This window comes from Hoplias malabaricus, chromosome 18, assembly GCF_029633855.1.
Source record: "Hoplias malabaricus isolate fHopMal1 chromosome 18, fHopMal1.hap1, whole genome shotgun sequence".
NCBI lineage: Eukaryota > Metazoa > Chordata > Actinopteri > Characiformes > Erythrinidae > Hoplias > Hoplias malabaricus.
The window spans coordinates 1,593,632-1,613,939 of record NC_089817.1 but is presented as its reverse complement, the minus strand read 5'-3'; the positions used below and the strand labels follow the sequence as shown (position 1 = coordinate 1,613,939).

General features: G+C 47.7%; 1 protein-coding gene across 1 annotated transcript in view; it reads right to left on the bottom strand.

Moving 5' to 3' along the window:
• itga1 (integrin, alpha 1) overlaps positions 1 to 20,308 on the bottom strand; it is a 93,591-nt gene that overhangs the window by 34,246 nt on the left and 39,037 nt on the right. Inside the window, exons 6-17 of the mRNA XM_066651712.1 lie at positions 19,721 to 19,842; positions 17,611 to 17,759; positions 15,917 to 16,067; positions 15,351 to 15,525; positions 14,771 to 14,844; positions 14,054 to 14,198; positions 10,723 to 10,865; positions 10,417 to 10,560; positions 9,272 to 9,532; positions 7,978 to 8,108; positions 948 to 1,114; positions 202 to 338 (exon numbers count right to left, since the gene is read on the bottom strand). Coding sequence (XP_066507809.1) covers positions 202 to 338; positions 948 to 1,114; positions 7,978 to 8,108; positions 9,272 to 9,532; positions 10,417 to 10,560; positions 10,723 to 10,865; positions 14,054 to 14,198; positions 14,771 to 14,844; positions 15,351 to 15,525; positions 15,917 to 16,067; positions 17,611 to 17,759; positions 19,721 to 19,842 — 1,799 coding nt within the window. The remainder of the gene's footprint in view (positions 1 to 201; positions 339 to 947; positions 1,115 to 7,977; positions 8,109 to 9,271; positions 9,533 to 10,416; positions 10,561 to 10,722; positions 10,866 to 14,053; positions 14,199 to 14,770; positions 14,845 to 15,350; positions 15,526 to 15,916; positions 16,068 to 17,610; positions 17,760 to 19,720; positions 19,843 to 20,308) is intronic.

Genomic DNA, 20,308 nt, shown 5'->3' with positions numbered 1-20,308 from the left:
GATGGTCTTGCTCAGCTGTTGGGGGCCCGCCTTCTCTTCAAACTCCACTTTTGGAAATGCTTTTTTTCTTCTTTTTTTTCTTGATGCAACTGGTCACAAACAACTTAATGTTTTACTGGAACTCAAATAAGTGGATGGTGTGTGTGTGTGTGTGTGCGTGTGTGCGTGTGCGTGTGTGTGTTTAAGCTGTGATTTACTTGCCGACATGTAGAAGCTGTGGGTTTGGCACAGACTGGAGTTGATGGTGGCATTTTTCTGGATCTTTCTATCATCCGAGTCATTAAACCTCCCTCGGGCGATCGCTCGCAGAGAGTCCAACGTCAGATTGTAACTGATCACTGCAGGGAGAGAAAGAGAGTACGTTTTTAAAACATTTTGTCCAAATTGTTGATTTGTTCAGTCCAAACAACAGAAAAAAGCCACTGCATTAATGAAGCTCTGTGAAGTCTCGCAGTAGAACGTCTGACCCTCAGAGAGCCGCGTGACCATCAGAGAGCAGCATGACCCTCAGAGAGCTGCATGACCCTCAGAGAGCTTTGTGACCCTCAGAGAGCTTTGTGACCCTCAGAGAGCTTTGTGACCCTCAAAGAGCCGCGTGACCCTCAGAGAGCTGCGTGACCCTGAGAGAGCTGCATGACCCTGAGAGAGCTGCGTGACCCTCAGAAAGCTGCGTGACACTCAGAGAGCTGTGTGACCCTCAGAGAGCTTTGTGACCCTCAGAGAGCTTTGTGACCCTCAAAGAGCCGCGTGACCCTCAGAGAGCTGCGTGACCCTGAGAGAGCTGCATGACCCTAAGAGAGCTGTGTGACCCTCAGAAAGCTGCGTGACACTCAGAGAGCTGTGTGACCCTCAGAGAGCCGCATGACCCTCAGAGAGCCGCGTGACCCTCAGAGAGCTGTGTGACCCTTAGAGTACCAGCAGTGATAGACTGATAAAGGGAGTCTCACCTGTGTTTGGGTTCGTCTGTTTCTCCGATTTGACTTTGTAAGTGAAACACACAGTGGTTTGCACACACACAGTTTCCCTGCCGCGGATTCGACACGTGGGCTGCTGCAGGTTTATTTTATTCAAATCAAAGCTCATCGTTGCATTGAGCTCTGCAACATCCCGCGACCTGGATGACACAATAGAATAGAATACAATAAAAATTAATTCAATACAATACAAAGCAACTGAAATGAACAGAAATAAAGACAATTGAATAAATATAATAGAAAAGAAGACTAGTACAGAAAAGAGCAGAATAAAGTAGAAAATAATACAATTCAATCCAATAAATAGAATGGGACACATCCGGACACAATACAGCAGCACTGAGTTTAAGCCACAGACGTGATGTGTGACTGGTCCAGTCTCGCTGAGTTTAAGTCAGAGCTGTGGTGTGTGACCGGTCCTGTCTCGCTGAGTTAAAGACGCAGCTGTGGTGTGTGACCGGTCCAGTCTCGCTGAGTTAAAGACGCAGCTGTGGTGTGTGACCGGTCCAGTCTTGCTGAGTTAAAGACGCAGCTGTGGTGTGTGACCGGTCCAGTCTCGCTGAGTTAAAGACGGAGCTGTGGTGTGTGACCGGTCCACTCTCGCTGAGTTTAAGTCGGAGCTGTGGTGTGTGACCGGTCCAGTCTCGCTGAGTTAAAGACACAGCTGTGGTGTGTGACTGGTCCTGTCTCGCTGAGTTAAAGCTGGAACTGTGGTGTGTGACCGGTCCAGTCTCGCTGAGTTAAAGACGGAGCTGTGGTGTGTGACCGGTCCTGTCTCGCTGAGTTTAAGACGGAGCTGTGGTGTGTGACTGGTCCAGTCTCGCTGAGTTTAAGCTGGAACTGTGGTGTGTGACCGGTCCAGTCTCACTTGAGTTAAAGACGGAGCTGTGTTGTGTGACTGGTCCAGTCTCGCTGAGTTAAAGCAGGAACTGTGGTGTGTGACTGGTCCAGTCTCGCTGAGTTAAAGACAGAGCTGTGTTGTGTGACTGGTCCAGTCTCGCTGAGTTAAAGCTGGAACTGTGGTGTGTGACCGGTCCAGTCTCACTTGAGTTAAAGACGGAGCTGTGTTGTGTGACCGGTCCAGTCTTGCTGAGTTGAAGACGGAGCTGTGGTGTGTGACCGGTCCAGTCTCGCTGAGTTAAAGACGCAGCTGTGGTGTGTGACCGGTCCTGTCTCGCTGAGTTTAAGACGGAGCTGTGGTGTGTGACTGGTCCAGTCTCGCTCAGTTAAAGCTGGAACTGTGGTGTGTGACTGGTCCAGTCTCGCTGAGTTAAAGACGGAGCTGTGGTGTGTGACCGGTCCAGTCTCGCTGAGATAAAGACGGAGCTGTGTTGTGTGACCGGTCCAGTCTTGCTGATTTAAAGCTGGAACTGTGGTGTGTGATTGGTCCAGTCTCGTTGAGTTAAAGCTGGAACTGTGGTGTGTGACTGGTCCAGTCTCGCTGAGTTAAAGCTGGAACTGTGGTGAGTGATTGGTCCAGTCTCGCTGAGTTAAAGCTAGAAATTTGGTGTGTGACCACTCCGGTCTCACTGATTTAAAGCTGGAACTGTGGTGTGTGACCGGTCCAGTCTCGCTGAGTTAAAGACGGAGCTGTGGTGTGTGACCGGTCCAGTCTCGCTGAGTTAAAGCTGGAACTGTGGTGTGTGACCGGTCCAGTCTCGCTGAGTTAAAGACGCAGCTGTGGTGTGTGACCGGTCCAGTCTCACTGAGTTAAAGACAGAGCTGTGGTTTGTGACCGGTCCAGTCTTGCTGATTTAAAGCTGGAAGTGTGGTGTGTGATTGGTCCAGTCTCGCTGAGTTAAAGCTGGAACCGTGGTGTGTGATTGGTTCAGTCTCACTGAGTTAAAGCTGGAGCTGTGGTGTGTGACCGGTCCAGTCTCGCTGAGTTCAAGATGGAGCTGTGTTGTGTGACCAGTCAAGTCTCACTGAGTTAAAGCTGGAACTGTGGTGTGTTACCGGTCCAGTCTCGCTGAGTTAAAGACGGACATGTGTTGTGTGACTGGTCCTGTCTCGCTGAGTTTAAGACAGAGCTGTGGTGTGTGACCGGTCCAGTCTCGCTGAGTTAAAGCTGGAACTGTGGTGTGTGACCGGTCCAGTCTCGCTGAGTTAAAGACAGAGCTGTGTTGTGTGACCGGTCCAGTCTTGCTGAGTTAAAGACGCAGCTGTGGTGTGTGACCGGTCCAGTCTCTCTGAGTTAAAGACGCAGCTGTGGTGTGTGACCGGTCCACTCTCGCTGAGTTAAAGACGGAGCTGTGGTGTGTGACTGGTCCTGTCTCGCTGAGTTTAAGACGGAGCTGTGGTGTGTGACTGGTCCAGTCTCGCTCAGTTAAAGCTGGAATTGTGGTGTGTGACCGGTCCAGTCTCTCTGAGTTAAAGACGCAGCTGTGGTGTGTGACCGGTCCACTCTCGCTGAGTTAAAGACGGAGCTGTGGTGTGTGACTGGTCCTGTCTCGCTGAGTTTAAGACGGAGCTGTGGTGTGTGACTGGTCCAGTCTCGCTCAGTTAAAGCTGGAATTGTGGTGTGTGACCGGTCCAGTCTCGCTAAGTTAAAGACGGAGCTGTGGTGTGTGACCGGTCCAGTCTCGCTGAGTTAAAGACAGAGCTGTGTTTTGTGACCGGTCCAGTCTCAATGAGTTAAAGACAGAGCTGTGTTGTGTGACCGGTCCTGTCTCTCTGAGTTAAAGATGGAGCTGTGGTGTGTGACCGGTCCAGTCTTGCTGATTTAAAGCTGGAACTGTGGTGTGTGACCGGTACAGTCTCGCTGAGTTAAAGCTGGAACTGTGGTGTGTGACTGGTCCAGTCTCGCTGAGTTAAAGACGAAGCTGTGGTGTGTGACCGGTCCAGTCTCGCTGAGTTAAAGCTGGAACTGTGGTGTGTGACCGGTCCAGTCTCGCTGAGTTAAAGATGGAGCTGTGGTGTGTGACCGGTCCAGTCTCGCTGAGTTAAAGACGGAGCTGTGGTGTGTGACCGGTCCAGTCTCGCTGAGTTAAAGCTGGCACTGTGGTTTATGACCGGTCCAGTCTCGCTGAGTTAAAGACGGAGCTGTGGTGTGTGACCGGTCCAGTCTCGCTGAGTTAAAGATGGAGCTGTGGTGTGTGACCGGTCCAGTCTCGCTGAGTTAAAGACGGAGCTGTGGTGTGTGACCGGTCCAGTCTCGCTGAGTTAAAGACAGAGTTGTGGTGTGTGACCGGTCCAGTCTTGCTGATTTAAAGCTGGAAGTGTGGTGTGTGATTGGTCCAGTCTCGCTGAGTTAAAGCTGCAACTGTGGTGTGTGATTGGTTCAGTCTCACTGAGTTAAAGCTGGAGCTGTGGTGTGTGACCGGTCCAGTCTCGCTGAGTTCAAGATGGAGCTGTGTTGTGTGACCGGTCCAGTCTCGCTGAGTTAAAGACAGAGCTGTGGTGTGTGACCGGTCCAGTCTTGCTGATTTAAAGCTGGAAGTGTGGTGTGTGATTGGTTCAGTCTCACTGAGTTAAAGCTGGAGCTGTGGTGTGTGACCGGTCCAGTCTCGCTGAGTTCAAGATGGAGCTGTGTTGTGTGACCAGTCAAGTCTCACTGAGTTAAAGCTGGAACTGTGGTGTGTGACCGGTCCAGTCTCGCTGAGTTACAGACGGAGATGTGTTGTGTGACTGGTCCTGTCTCGCTGAGTTTAAGACGGAGCTATGGTGTGTGACCGGTCCAGTCTCGCTGATTTAAAGCTGGAAGTGTGGTGTGTGACTGGTCCAGTCTCACTGAGTTAAAGCTGGAACTGTGGTGTGTGACCGGTCCAGTCTCGCTGAGTTAAAGCTGGAGCTGTGGTGTGTGACCGGTCCAGTCTCGCTGAGTTAAAGACAGAGCTGTGTTGTGTGACCGGTCCAGTCTTGCTGAGTTAAAGACGCAGCTGTGGTGTGTGACCGGTCCAGTCTCTCTGAGTTAAAGACGCAGCTGTGGTGTGTGACCGGTCCAGTCTCGCTGAGTTAAAGACGGAGCTGTGGTGTGTGACTGGTCCTGTCTCGCTCAGTTAAAGCTGGAATTGTGGTGTGTGACCGGTCCAGTCTCGCTAAGTTAAAGACGGAACTGTGGTGTGTGACCGGTCCAGTCTCGCTGAGTTAAAGACGGAGATGTGTTGTGTGACTGGTCCTGTCTCGCTGAGTTTAAGACGGAGCTGTGGTGTGTGACCGGTCCAGTCTCGCTGATTTAAAGCTGGAAGTGTGGTGTGTGACTGGTCCAGTCTCACTGAGTTAAAGCTGGAACTGTGGTGTGTGACCGGTCCAGTCTCGCTGAGTTAAAGCTGGAACTGTGGTGTGTGACCGGTCCAGTCTCGCTGAGTTAAAGACAGAGCTGTGTTGTGTGACCGGTCCAGTCTTGCTGAGTTAAAGACGCAGCTGTGGTGTGTGACCGGTCCAGTCTCTCTGAGTTAAAGACGCAGCTGTGGTGTGTGACCGGTCCACTCTCGCTGAGTTAAAGACGGAGCTGTGGTGTGTGACTGGTCCTGTCTCGCTGAGTTTAAGACGGAGCTGTGGTGTGTGACTGGTCCAGTCTTGCTCAGTTAAAGCTGGAATTGTGGTGTGTGACCGGTCCAGTCTCGCTAAGTTAAAGACGGAGCTGTGGTGTGTGACCGGTCCAGTCTCGCTGAGTTAAAGGCAGAGCTGTGTTGTGTGACCGGTCCAGTCTCGCTGAGTTAAAGACAGAGCTGTGGTGTGTGACCAGTCAAGTCTCGCTGAGTTAAAGACGGAGCTGTGGTGTGTGACCGGTCCAGTCTCGCTGAGTTAAAGACAGAGCTGTGGTGTGTGACCGGTCCATTCTTGCTGATTTAAAGCTGGAAGTGTGGTGTGTGATTGGTCCAGTCTCGCTGAGTTAAAGCTGGAACTGTGGTGTGTGATTGGTTCAGTCTCACTGAGTTAAAGCTGGAGCTGTGGTGTGTGACCGGTCCAGTCTCGCTGAGTTCGAGATGGAGCTGTGTTGTGTGACCGGTCCAGTCTCACTGAGTTAAAGCTGGAGCTGTGGTGTGTGACCAGTCAAGTCTCACTGAGTTAAAGCTGGAACTGTGGTGTGTGACCGGTCCAGTCTCGCTGAGTTAAAGACGGAGATGTGTTGTGTGACTGGTCCTGTCTCGCTGAGTTTAAGACAGAGCTGTGGTGTGTGACTGGTCCAGTCTCGCTGAGCTAAAGCTGGAACTGTGGTGTGTGACCGGTCCAGTCTCGCTGAGTAAAAGACAGAGCTGTGTTGTGTGACCGGTCCAGTCTCGCTGAGTTAAAGACGGAGCTGTGGTCTGTGACTGGTCCAGTCTCACTGAGTTAAAGACAGAGCTGTGTTGTGTGACCGGTCCAGTCTCGCTGAGTTAAAGACGGAGCTTTGGTTTCTGACTGGTCCAGTCTCGCTGAGTTAAAGCTGGAACTGTGGTGTGTGATTGGTCCAGTCTCGCTGAGTTAAAGCTGGAACTGTAGTGTGTGACCGGTCCGGTCTCGGTGATTTAAAGCTGGAACTGTGGTGTGTGACCGGTACAGTCTCGCTGAGTTAAAGACGGAGATGTGTTGTGTGACCGGTCCAGTCTCGCTGAGTTAAAGCTGGAACTGTGGTGTGTGACCGGTCCAGTCTCGCTGAGTTAAAGCTGGAACTGTGGTGTGTGACCGGTCTAGTCTCACTGAGTTAAAGCTGGAACTGTGGTGTGTGATTGGTCCAGTCTCGCTGAGTTAAAGCTGGAGCTGTGGTGTGTGACCGGTCCAGTCTCGCTGAGTTAAAGCTGGAGCTGTGGTGTGTGACCGGTCCAGTCTCGCTGAGTTCAAGCTGGAACTGTGGTGTGTGACCGGTCCAATCTCGCTGAGTTCAAGCTGGAACTGTGGTGTGTGACCGGTCCAGTCTCGCTGAGTTAAAGCTGGAAATGTGGTGTGTGACCGGTCCAGTCTCGCTGAGTTAAAGCTGGAAATGTGGTGTGTGACCACTCCGGTCTCACTGATTTAAAGCTGGGACTGTGGTGTGTGACTGGTCCAGTCTCGCTGAGTTAAAGACGGAGCTGTGGTGTGTAACCGGTCCAGTCTCGCTGAGTTAAAGCTGGAACTGTGGTTTGTGACTGGTCCAGTCTCACTGAGTTAAAGCTGGAACTGTGGTGTGTGACCGGTCCAGTCTCGCTGAGTTAAAGCTGGAGCTGTGGTGTGTGACCGGTCCAGTCTCGCTGAGTTAAAGCTGGAGCTGTGGTGTGTGACCAGTCCAGTCTCGCTGAGTTCAAGCTGGAACTGTGGTGTGTGACCGGTCCAGTCTCGCTGAGTTCAAGCTGGAACTGTGGTGTGTGACCGGTCCAGTCTTGCTGAGTTAAAGACGGAGATGTGTTGTGTGACCGGTCCAGTCTCCGGACCATATAGTGTCGCTAAAATCCGTTTCTAAAGGATCAGCAGCTGTTGATGTGGTTTCCAGCCAAACGCAGCTAAACTCCAAATATTTCCGGCTGATTTTAGCATGGAGCTCAGTCCCTGGTGATGAAGCAATCCTCTCAGACAGGGCGGAGGACAGGAAAAGAGGGACGGGGAGGTCGCCAGTTTCCGAAGTGCTGTTGCAGCTGCTGAGATCTCCACCGCATCTTTGTAGAGAGAGGAAGAGAGAACCACTGCTGAGAGACATTCACAAGAGATTCCTAAAAGACTCCTGAAGGATTCCTGAGAGATTCTCTTCTTCAGAGGGTCCTGAAAGATACTTGATATATTTTTGGAGAGACTCCCAAGAGAAGAACCAGAGGAACTGGCTGGGTCCTTCTGAGAGAGAGAGAGAGAGAGAGACAGAGAGAGAGAGAGAGAGAGAGAGGGAGAGAGAGAGAGAGAGAGAGAGAGAGAGAGAGAGAGAGACTCCTCCAGGAGATTCAAGAGAGATTCCTAAGAGATTTTAAAGATATCTTTGAAAGATACTCCACAGATTCACAATAGAATAAGAGACTTGCTGAGCTTTGACAGAAGCAGGAATCACATCACTGCTACGGATCGAACAGATTCCTTCATCAGATTTATCAGTCAAACCCTAATCCAGTGAAACACTCACCAGTAGAGGGCAGCACCTCCGATTCCTCCTATGGTCACGTCAACGATGCCGTCATTGTTCAGGTCCATGATTCCGTGGATAGACTGACCAAAGAACTTCATCTTATCACCATCACCTCCAGCTGCTATTCGCTACAAGCACAACACAAACACACACACATAAATACACTCAACAATTTCAGCCTACCCTCCTAGCAACAAATAGTAAAAGGTTGTAAATACATGGAAATGACAGTTTGGCCAGCCGTCTCAGCTCTCTAAACTACATTTATATTTGGCTGAAAATGAAAGGTGAGAAGACATCTCTAAAATCCCCCCTACGTCTAAATGAAAAGTTGTAAATGTTCTGAGTATATACATCAATCTTGGGCTAAATTTGGACCAAATCAAACAGAGCCCACATCTCAACATCTAAACATAGCAGAAAATTTAAGGAAATGTGTGTTTGTAGATTATTTCTTTGTTGTAACAATGTTTCTTGGCAATAAATCTTACACCGTTATTTCCGTTTTAAATGGTGCCCAAGATGATCTCATAAATGTTCAGTGTGGTTGAGGTCTGGAGCTGTCAGGCCATTCCATCCTCTCCACTCCCACAGTCTGGAGGTAGTCTCTGATAAACCCCGCTCTGTGGGGGCGAGTGTTGTCATCTTGGAGGATAGAGTTCGGTCCCAGACTGTGGAGATATGGGATTGCCGCTGGTTGCAGAATTCACCTCGATATCTCTCTGCACTGAGATTACCTCCAAATTTTTCATGGGCACAACCCACACACTCTACTGCTCATCACACAAATGCATGTTCCTTACAAATGTGGCACCATTTAAAAAGGAAATTAACAGGCTCCGACAGTGTAAGATTTATTGTGAAGAAACATTGTTAAAGCAAAGAAATAATCTACAATAATCTACTGTGCTGTGTTTATTTTTGGGCAAAACATGGGCCATGACAGATCCACTTGTCCAATACATCTTCACTGTAAGCCTCTACACTTCTGGGAAGGTTATTACACTAGATGTTGGGACATTGCTGTGAGGATCTGATGGTATTCATCTTTCATATAAACATCAGTGAGGTCAGGGGCGGATGTTGGATGATCCATTTTCATCTCATCCCAAAAGAACAGGATGAGCTCCATCCCTCCACAGAACACAGTTCCACTGCCCAACTAAGCGCGTGGTGAAATTAGACTCATGTGCAGCTGCTCCTATTTTGTTGGAGGCTTTTCTGTTTACACAGTGGGTAAACCTCACAGCAGCTGAAGACCCTCACTGCGGGGGCTGTTGTAAAGTGGTACCTGTACGTATTTCTCCCGAATGGACTGTTGGTGTCCGTGGTAGATGTAGACCGCCCCCCGGTGGTCGTTCTCGAGCGGCGAGCCGATCACAATGTCGTTGAAGCCGTCGAGGTTGAGGTCGGGGACGGCAGCGATGGCGGTGCCGAACCGAGCGCCACACGGCTCGTGTTTATTCACGCTGTGGCACGAGGAGGAGGAGTGAACCGTACAACACGACTGCTTCACCGGCCTCAGGGTCATCTCATGCTCAAACCATCCTTTCTGTAGATACACACACACACGTATTTTGGTGACTGGGCAAGTGTGTGAATGACTGAGTGTGTGAAGAGGCCCTCAAGTGTGAATGACTGAGTGAGTGTATGAGTGACTGGGTGAGTTTGTGAGTGACTGGATGAGTGTGTGAGTGACTGGATGAGTGTATGAGTGACTGGATGACTGTGTCAGTGAGTGTGTGAGTGTATGAGTGACTGGGTGAGTGTGTGAGTGACTGGGTGAGTTTGTGAGTGACTGGATGAGTGTGTGAGTGACTGGATGAGTGTATGAGTGACTGGATGAGTGTGTCAGTGACTGGATGAGTGGGTGAGTGACTGGATGAGTGTATGAGTGACTGGATGAGTGTGTCAGTGACTGGGTGAGTGTATGAGTGACTGGATGAGTGTGTCAGTGACTGGGTGAGTGTATGAGTGACTGGGTGAGTGTGTCAGTGACTTGGTGAGTGTGTGAGAGACCGGGTGAGTGTGTGAGTGACTGGGTGAGTGTGTTAGTGACTGGGTGAATGTGTGAGTGACTGGATGAGTGTGTGAGTGACTGGATGAGTGTGCCAGTGACTGGGTGAGTGTGTGAGTGACTGGGTGAGTGTGTGAGTGACTGGATGAGTGTGTGAGTGACTGGATGAGTGTGTGAGTGACTGGGTGAGTGACTGGATGAGTGTGTCAGTGATTGGGTGAGTGTGTGAGTGACTGGATGAGTGTGTCAGTGACTGGGTGAGTGTGTGAGTGACTGCATGAGTGTGTCAGTGACTGCGTGAGTGTGTGAGTGACTGGGTGAGTGTGTCAGTGTCTGCGTGAGTGTGTGAGTGACCAGGTGAGTGTGTAAAGCACTGTTCCGCATGGCCTTAGTGCCCTCTCACACAGAGATTCCTGTACCTCATTGATCTTGTAGACGTAGACTTGTCCCTGTTCGTCTCTCTCTGGACCCATAAACATCGGAGCTCCCACCAGCAGAATATCTGTGTAGGTGTCATTATCCACATCCAGAGTCTGGAGAACACTCCCGAAATACGAGCCAATCTGGCATCACAGAATAAAGAGAACATAAATGAACATCCTCACATCCGTCTGAGTTAGTGCTGCTGTGGAATTGCTTCTCAAAAAAAGTCAAAGGATCTTCAGTGAAAATATCATACACTTCACTGCTGAATCAAGGTCGTTCAAAGCAACACTTCCAGATACCTGTTCTCCTTTGAGGTTCTGTGTGATGTTGATGGTCTCTCCGTCGAAGCGGTAAATGGTGACGCGGCCCGTGTGGTTGAACCTCGGCGCTCCAGTGATGTAGAAAACTCCTGAGGGTGTGTACGCCGACTGGACGTCGTAACCTTCATCACAAACACACAATCACAACCGCAACTCCGTCACAACACACACCAGAGCCACGGCGGCCTTTCGACACACAACACAACACACCAGAGGAGCATCAGCTCAGTTCAGCACTACCCCAGTCTCTCTGTCCCACTCTGTTTAAAGCCCAGAACAAATGCCTGAGAGTGCTGTGAGGATTTGATTGCATTCAGACATGTTAACATCAATGAAGTCGGATGTTAGTTTGGATCAGACACAGCTCCAGCTCGTCTCAAAGGCTTTATCACTTCAAAGAGCTGCTTTGGGTATGACTTTAGTCTCATGTGCAGCTGCTCCAAAGTGACTTAAAGTAACACTAGGTCATGGTATTACCTTAAAATTACACTTTCAAAATGCTCCACTGAGCTGTAATAGGGAGAACGTCTGTCTTTGCTACTCCAGGCTCAGCGCTGCAGACACTGCACTATGTACCTTTTGGTGGGAAAACATTCGCACACCCCCCACGTGATTTCAGGACAGTGCTGTAAAATGCATTACACTCTGCAGGTGTAGAGGGAGCCAAGGAGCGAAAATACAAAATCGTACCTAGTGTTACTTTAAATTAGCTGAATTCACTCATTTATAAGTGTCTCTACAAAGATTTGGATCTAATCTGATATTAAAGAAACTCTAAGTAAGATTGATATTTTTGCTCCTGGGCTCCCCCTACAGTTGCAGAGTGTGATTCACTGTTCTAAAATCAATGGGAGGTGGAAGGAGGGGATGATGGTTTCCTTCCCTCCTCCGACAGTTACATAGTTCAGTTTCTGCAGAGCTGAGCCCAGAATAACAATAACAGAAGCTCAGCCCTTTTACAGGTCAGTGGAACGTCACAATTGTTTTGAAGCTGTAATTTTAAGTTAAAAATATTACGCAGTGTTGCTTTAATCTTTTATTAATGCACTGATACGTCATAAACAACAACTGAAGTGTCAAAGGTTCGAAACACTGTTTTAAAGGCAGTGTAGGTGTATCTCCCTCTGTCATACGTTCCTGTTTATTCAGAAGCAAAGAGAGGGATGCAGCTAAGTTTCCCTTTAAATGGAATTATTTAAGATTTATCTTTATCTATTATTTCTGAGCAGAAATAGCTGAGTTATCACAGTCCTTTCACTAAATTATCTCTGAATGCTGTGATTATTCTGGTTAGTGGAAATGAGTTTGGCTGTGTTCAAAGCATTGTGAGGCTCTGTTGCGTGAGACAGCACGGACAGAGAAGTGTGAAGGTTGCTACCTGCTGTTTAGGAAACAGCCATAGACTCTTGTGCTTCCCTAAAGGTGGTTTAATCTGGTTGATGCTGGTCATCCAGCAGTGTTCCTGGCTCCAAAAAACACAACATGCAGAACACTGAGAGTGAAGTATGCACTGGAAAATGTGATGTCCTTCCTTGTGCAGTGTTTGATGATTTTACGATGATATGAGCCAATGTTTTTCTGTTATGGATGAGTTATTATAATTAATATTATTAAGAATTGTTGTAAAATACCTGCTCTCTCTCTCTCTTTCTCTCTCTCTCTCTCTCTCTCTCTCTCTCTCTCTCTCATCCTCTCTGCGCAGCCACAGCCTTAAAAGGGGATGTATGGAGGCCTGGTGTTTTTTTTTGGCCTGGAGAAGGCGTGAGTGTTTATGGGGAACACACTGGAGCTTGACACTGTGTTTACACCGTGTTTAGACTGAGACGGGAGTCATTTATAAGAGCAGGCCTGTTCCTGTGAGTGTGTGAATAATTATCACAGAGATCACTGCTGCCACATTCAGTCTGTGACCTTTCCTTTATTTACGAAGCGTCCGGAAAGCTCAGCAAAGAGTCCGGCTCCATTAGAGCGCACGTTCGGTGGAGCCTCCATAGTTTCCACTGGCACAAAGCAGCTCTCAGACACAGCTCTGGTTTTCCTAATGTTGGGTAAACACAGACTTTCAGCACTGACTTTAAACGGAGATGGCTGTGGTGAAGAGGTTTGGTAAATATTGTATGATTTTTGAGCAGAGAAATAAAGTTAACACATGCACTACTGGGTCTTTTTCTGTACATTAGAGTGCAGAATATCTCTATTCATTTACCATGTTTAACAAAACATGGGTGACTGTCTGTGAGGAGTGTGGTGTGTTCTCCCTGTGTCTGCGTGGGTTTCCTCCGGGTGACTGTCTGTGAGGAGTGTGGTGTGTTCTCTCTGTGTCTGCGTGGGTTTCCTCCAGGTGACTGTCTGTGAGGAGTGTGGTGTGTTCTCCCTGTGTCTGCGTGGGTTTCCTCCAGGTGACTGTCTGTGAGGAGTGTGGTGTGTTCTCCCTGTGTCTGCGTGGGTTTCCTCCGGGTGCCCCATTTCCTCTCACGCTCCAAAAACACACGTTGGTAGGTGGATTGGAGATTTAAAAGTATCCGTAGGTGTGAGTGTGTGAGTGAATGTGTGAGTGTGTGTTGCCCTGTGAAGGACTGGTGCCCCCTTCAGGGTGTGTTCCTGCCTTGCGCCCAGTGATTCCGGGTAGGTCCCAGACACACCACTGCCCTAAACTGGATAAGGGTTACAGACAATGAATGAATGAATAATATATTAAATAAAAACCTTAAAGTTGGTCATTTGTTTTCCATCTGAAAGGTTTTATTTGGTTTGTACCAGGTGTGCAGCCAACTAGCTATGGTTGTTGTGTTATCTGTGGGTGCATATATTTAATGATATGCCAAAGTGTCGTTTGATGGTATTTATCCTATGATATATTGGCTCTGAACCAGATATCCTCTGTCTGAGACTCCTCCAGCTGTAGTTGCCTTCATCTGTTTTATTGGGAGTGGCTTTGGAAAGGTGGCTGAAGAGAGGATGTGCTATAATTTTCAGTTTGGACATTTTCAAAAACTAGCCTACCCTCCCTGCAGTCAGGGAAGACACCAGATTATAACATTATTCATGTAGTTAGTACTTTGTTGTTACATTATAGATATGAATAAAAATTGCCCAGATTAACCCTATGGAACCGAATGTCTGGTCAGTGATGTCTTGACACGTTGTGCTCTTAAACCTGTTTAAATCTGCCACTAGACGGGTTTCCATCAGCTCGAATGAAGCATCACTCAGAGAATAGAGTGTGTGCTAAATCATCTTAGACATGAAAGCACTTATATTTTCAGTTCTCTTCTGTTGAGTTTATTTGGAGAGTAGATTGCCTACGTACCCACGTATCCAGCCATGCCCTCGTACTTCTGCACCGCAGGGTTGTGGAAAGTGTCCTTGCGGGGAACAGTGAACCCTTTTCCAGAATGCATCACCACGGTTCCGTTCCAATCGTACGCCCCGACCGCTCCCAACATCACTCCAGCCTACACAACAACCCCGAACATATAATATCCATTACAATTCTGTTAGTAGTAAATAAACATTATTTTAATAATATCTCAAAATACGGTCATGCAGTTTATTGAGGTTCCAATCTCAAGTACCCTACAAACCTGTAGGACCTCATCTCTCGAGCCTCAACCACAGCACACAGCTCCATCCACCAGTGAAGAATGAACTTAATCATTTATTTCTGTTAGTATTTTTTATGGCATGACAACATTTAAGGATACTCAAGGGTCTCTTGAATATAAATATAAACAATGGCATTTGCCCCAAAACTAAACAGTGTTATTAGAACACAACACATTTATAAATACATAGCTGCTCCTGTCATTTAGGCACCAAATATCCAAAGTTTTACAAAAATGATAAGAAATAGAAAACTATTGTAGCCCAACAATGTTGAACATAGAGAACGGGATTGATTCTAGACATTTAGGACTAACATCTAGGTCTTTTTTAACACACATCAAACCAAATGTACCAGATTTACTCCACAGGTTTAAGGCTACACACGTCTAATTCCTGAAATTCTGCACTGAATTAAACTTACTCTAGAAGTGTGAGCGCTGAATCCGGACTGGGACATCTCCATCATAAACGAGGAAGTGTGGTTCCCCGACGTAGCTTTTAAACACAGCGAAACAACACCATTGTAAACACATAAGAACAATATAGCGGAAAAAAGCACTGAATTCCTGAAGAATTTTTTTGTTTTTCTGTTATTTTTATATCATGGTTATATCTTGTTTTTTTCTGAGAAAGTCTTTAAAGGTGGTGTCAGTCATTTTGTACTCTGTATAAAATAGTAAAGTATTTATAAAACAGATTATTTATAATTTGTAGCTGTTTTTATAAGATGATGTTTTGTAGCATCCAACTGAAGTAATTAATTCTTTATAAAGTGTGTGTGTGTATGTGGGGGGTGCTGGGGGGGTATTTACAGCGGGATTAGTACAGAATCTCTGCTACATCCAGCCCACCAGGTGTTAGTATAACAGCCATTTCATAACAAGAAGACGAGTCAGCGGAAAAAATGACTGCTCCTTTAAGGCTGGAAATTCTTTGTACATTTAAGGTCTACAGCACTTAACTACATCATGAATAAAGCGTTCAGGAACAGAAGAGTTTACCCTCCAAAGCAAAGATCTTGTTCCCCAGAGCGTCCACAATGTTGATGAGCGCAGCTTCATCTGTGACATTGAAGAAGTGATCCTCTTTCTTCTCGCTCGCAATGAAGCGGATTTCATCAATAAACGTCTTCACGTGATCAATGCTTTTATTTTGACGATTATAGTCACCAAGCACCTGCAAACAAGCACGGGTTAAGGGTCAGAATCTGTGTCCAAAACAGTGCCCTAGTCACTATATAGTGCACTATTTGGGGATACACCTTTGTGTAGTGGTGTTCAAACACAGCACATGAATTTCAATGCATTGAAATAATCCACAATGCACCACAATGCGAAGTGTACAAGATGAGATAAGATTAAGTGTCGCTGTCACACTGCCCCAGGGTCATGGGGATGTGGGTTCAAGTCCCCCAGGGTGTGTTCCCGCCTTGTACCCAGTGATTTCAGGTAGGCTCCGGACCCACCGCGACCCTGAACTGGATAAGTGAATGTGACAGTGAATGTGTGAGGGTGTGGACCCTCCTATGCTTTTTTTAAATTTTTGAGACAAAAGAAAAAAGACTCACAGCAATGGAGAACCTCTCAATCCCATCTTTTTCACAGTTGTCGATGACTCCTTTCAGGTTGTAGTTGTCATGTGACTCTCCATCCGTGACGATCACCATCACCTTCTTGACGCCTGGCCTCGCCCCTCGCTCCGCTGTAAAGGCCTCCTTCCTGTATATAAATAAACACACATCAGATACAAACCAAAGGGTCCACCACTCAAATTATATCTGGTGAAAAGTGGTCCAGTGGTGTTCTATTTTCATTCATATACTATATAGACTAAGGCTGATATACTGTAATAAAAAAGGGGACACAGTTCCATTGTTGCAAACCTTGTGATTATAATAGTGCCCTCTTGTGGATAAATGCAAGCCTGCTAAATGTGAGTGAGTTACAGTTATAAGTCAGATCTATATAGAAATCCATGAATGTGGAGAGTAGTGGAAGGTTTGACCTTATCATCAGGAGGTCATAACATGTTTGATCCTCAGTAATGCCACAGCCATCCTTAACCAAACATCCAGTTTGTTGATTCATTGTCTGTAAGCACTTATCCAGTTCAGGGTGGTGCAAGGCGGGAACACACACTGGAGGGGGCGCCAGCCCTTCACAGGGCGATACACACTCACACATGCACTCACACACTCACACCTACGGACACTTTTACGTGCCAATCCACCTACCGACGTGTGTTTTTGGACTGTGGGAGGAAACCGGAGCACCCGGAGGAAACCCACGCAGACACAGAGAGAACACACCACACTCCTCACAGACAGTCACCCGGAGGAAACCCACGCAGACACAGAGAGAACACACCACACTCCTCACAGACAGTCACCCGGAGGAAACCCACGCAGACACAGAGAGAACACACCACACTCCTCACAGACAGTCACCCGGAGGAAACCCACGCAGACACAGGGAGAACACACCACACTCCTCACAGACAGTCACCCGGAGGAAACCCACGCAGACACAGAGAGAACACACCACACTCCTCACAGACAGTCACCCGGAGGAAACCCACGCAGACACAGGGAGAACACACCACGCTCCTCACAGACAGTCACCCGGAGAAAACCCACGCAGACACAGAGAGAACACACCACACTCCTCACAGACAGTCTCCCGGAGCGGGACTCGAACCCACAACCTCCAGGACCCTGGAACTGTGACAGAGACACTACCTGCTGCTCCACCGTGACGCCCACCACTTCAAACAAATAGCTCTTATTAGTTTATCAGTTACAGGTCCAGGTCTGGATCAGACAGCGTCATCTATTTGTGACCCCTGCTGTAGACCCTATCAGCTTCTTATCAGCTTTATTTCAACTCCCTGTCCTCTTCATATCAGCCTCCCATAATAAACCTGTCATATTTCATCTGCCATGTCAGTCTGCCAGCTGATATTACGCCACACTCTGACGTGTACTCTGTTGCAGGTCCGTCTAAGAAGGTGTGATCTGCTGTTATTCAGTAAATCCAGTTCATTCACACTGACTCCAGTGTCTTCCTGGGCTCTAACAGGCCTTTCCAGTCCAGGGTCTATCTCTGACTGAGTGACATTGAAATCCTCCCCAGAGCGAGTGTTAATGTGGTTGTGAGTGTGTGAAAGTGCCATCTAGTGATTGAGTGTGTAAATGTGAATGTGAGCTTGCCTGTATCTGTGTGTGTGTGTGTGTGTGTGAGAGGGGAGGGGGAGAGTGTGTACCGTGCTGTATCGATGCCCAGAGCCGTCATGGTCTTCTGTCCGGTTCTCTGTGGGATTTTTTCGGCGTATTCCACCAGATCTTTGGTGTTGTTGAACTGACTGAGATTAAACACATGCCCCACGTCATCTCCATACGACACGATGCCCACCTGCAGAGGATCAGTAACACACATCGGTTCACAGCACACACAAACACAGAGCCCCAAAGTGCTTTACAGTCTCCTCCACCTCCACCAAGACGATGCTTGGCTTTTTAAAGACGGGGACAGTCAAAAGAACACAGAGAGTGACCACAGGGGCAGATTAGGACATCGGGGTCACATTGAGCCTGACTTGTCTCGTCTGAAGGATAGCGCTGTTTATTCAGGACAGTGGCCCCCTCACTGCCCCCAGGCATTGGGATCCACAGACCACTGGGACAGCGCCCTCTGCTGAGCTTCAGTGGGTCTGCAGTCTCTGGCGTTGAGGTCTCTACTCCTCTCTCGTGTGTGTTTTTGCTGTGTGTCGTGTAGTGCTGAGCACAAATCAATATCATCATTAATTATACATTTTACCACGATTACGATTTTTTTCGAATGTCGCCGGGAGCTTGCTCATCTCTTGTTTTTCGAGCACTGTTTATATTTGGTGTGTGATTGTGCTTTGGTCGTTGAAACTCTCAGTGTTCTCTCAGTGTTTACATTTGACTTTTTGTGCAGTGTCATCTTAATTAACGTCAAACACAGAACGTCCAAACCACAGCTGTGTTTCTCTTTGGTACGAGCTCGAGCCGCTTGGTCTGCCTTGATGTTTAGGTTGCTTGGTAGCGTGGTTTTAAAGGGACAGTACATGAACACAGGGTGGGGACAGAATAAAAAGTAAATAAGTAAATGAACAAAAACTGATATAATCGATAAAGAAATTTTGAATGTTGATTTCAATTAATTGCCCAGCCCTAGTGTGGTGTAATAGTGTGTTATTGCGGTGCTGCTCTGTGATCAGGGCACACCCCTGACTCTGGACCTGAATGATTCAGAGAGAGAAGAGCAGGGTGGTCCACACTTCAGCTCCTGTGCTGAGAGACGCTGGATGCTCTGAGACGCTCCACTGACCCCAGTTCGGTGTCTCACTCAGGAGTAAAGACGCTTACAGAGCTCTGATGTTTGACTGAGATTCGAGATGTTTTTGGGACAATGCTTTTACTTTTACAGCGGTCAGTACGGGTTTGTGACAGGGTTGTGTGTGTGGACTGATTCAGTGTGAGATCATAGGTTTAAAGCAGACTCTCCAGACTCTGTGCCCACTGTGGGATCTGTGGTGTTCCACTGGATGCCGCACTTTTTCCAGCGCCACATTCAGGAAAACATTAATTTCATAGACTCTGTGCTGCACAGGAGCCTCTCTCTCTCGCTCTCTCTCTCTCTCTCTCTGTCTCTCTCTCTCTCTCTCTGTCTGCATGTCTAATAACAGACCAGAGTGAAAGCACAGTAGTGTGTTTAAGGGGCCGGAGCTGTGAGGGAGAATGCTTCATTTGACAGAATTACAGTAATACAACACTTCTAGAAGCACATGACATAACATTACAGCCACCTCCATGTTTCTGCACTCACTGTCCATTCTCTCAGCTCCTCTGACCCCACAGGAGCACTGTTTACTTCTGCAATTACAGACTGCAGTCCATCTGTTGCTCTGCATACTTTGTCACCGTGAGAGACACCGTGAGAGACACTTTGGTGGTGTGTTAGTGTGTGTTGTGCTGGTGTAGAGTGGATCAGACACAGCAGTGCTGCTGGAGTTTTTAAACCCTGTGTCCACTCTCTGTCCACTCTGTGAGACACTCCTCCCTCGTTGGTCCACCTTGTAGATGTAGAGTCAGAGACAGTAGCTCATCTGTCGCTGCACAGTGTGTGTCGCTCGTCCTCTAGTCCTTCATCAGTGACACAGGACGCTGTCGGCTGGATGTTTTTGGTCGGTGGACTGTTCTCAGTCCAGACACTGAGGTGTTTAAAAACTCCAGCAGCACTGCTGTGTCTGAGAGAGTTGAGAGCTGAGAGAGTGGACGGTCAGTGGTGAAACACGGCGGCCATTTTAATGTTCTGTTTGTTCGGTGTGACCAGTAGGGTGGCCTTACCCTTGCTGGACCGATGTTGATGTTGGAGAGGAACTTCTTAAGGAACTTGGTGATTTCTTCCCAGGGAAAAATACTGTTAGAACCATCCAGAACGATCACGATGTCCATGTCCTGCTGACACTCTGTGGAACAACAAACACACACTGAGACATCAGCACCAAGTCTGTTCACACGGTGAAGCTGCTTTGTGAAAACATCACTTGTAAATGTGTTATACTGATATATTTTGATCAGCTGCTACTGCTGAAATGTTTCCTGTTCCTCTTTCTGTGTCTACACTCAGCTGCTGGAACATGGCTCTCCTACTGTCCATGTGTTCATCACCATTGCCCTGAAACTGCTGCAGTGCAGTGTGTCTCTGCAGTCAGACCCTTCTTATGTAAATGTGTAAAATGTAAACGTGCATTTATTTGTCATTATAAACTGCACAAAATGTCCTCCACATTTAACCCATCCGTGGCCGTGGACACACACACACACACACACACACAATTGTGGGCATTCACTGTTCTCTCTTGTTGTTTAGATTCCAAAGCTAAGGTGTTTTTTTTTTAATGTGGAAAAGTGTGTTTAAGGATAAAACTGATG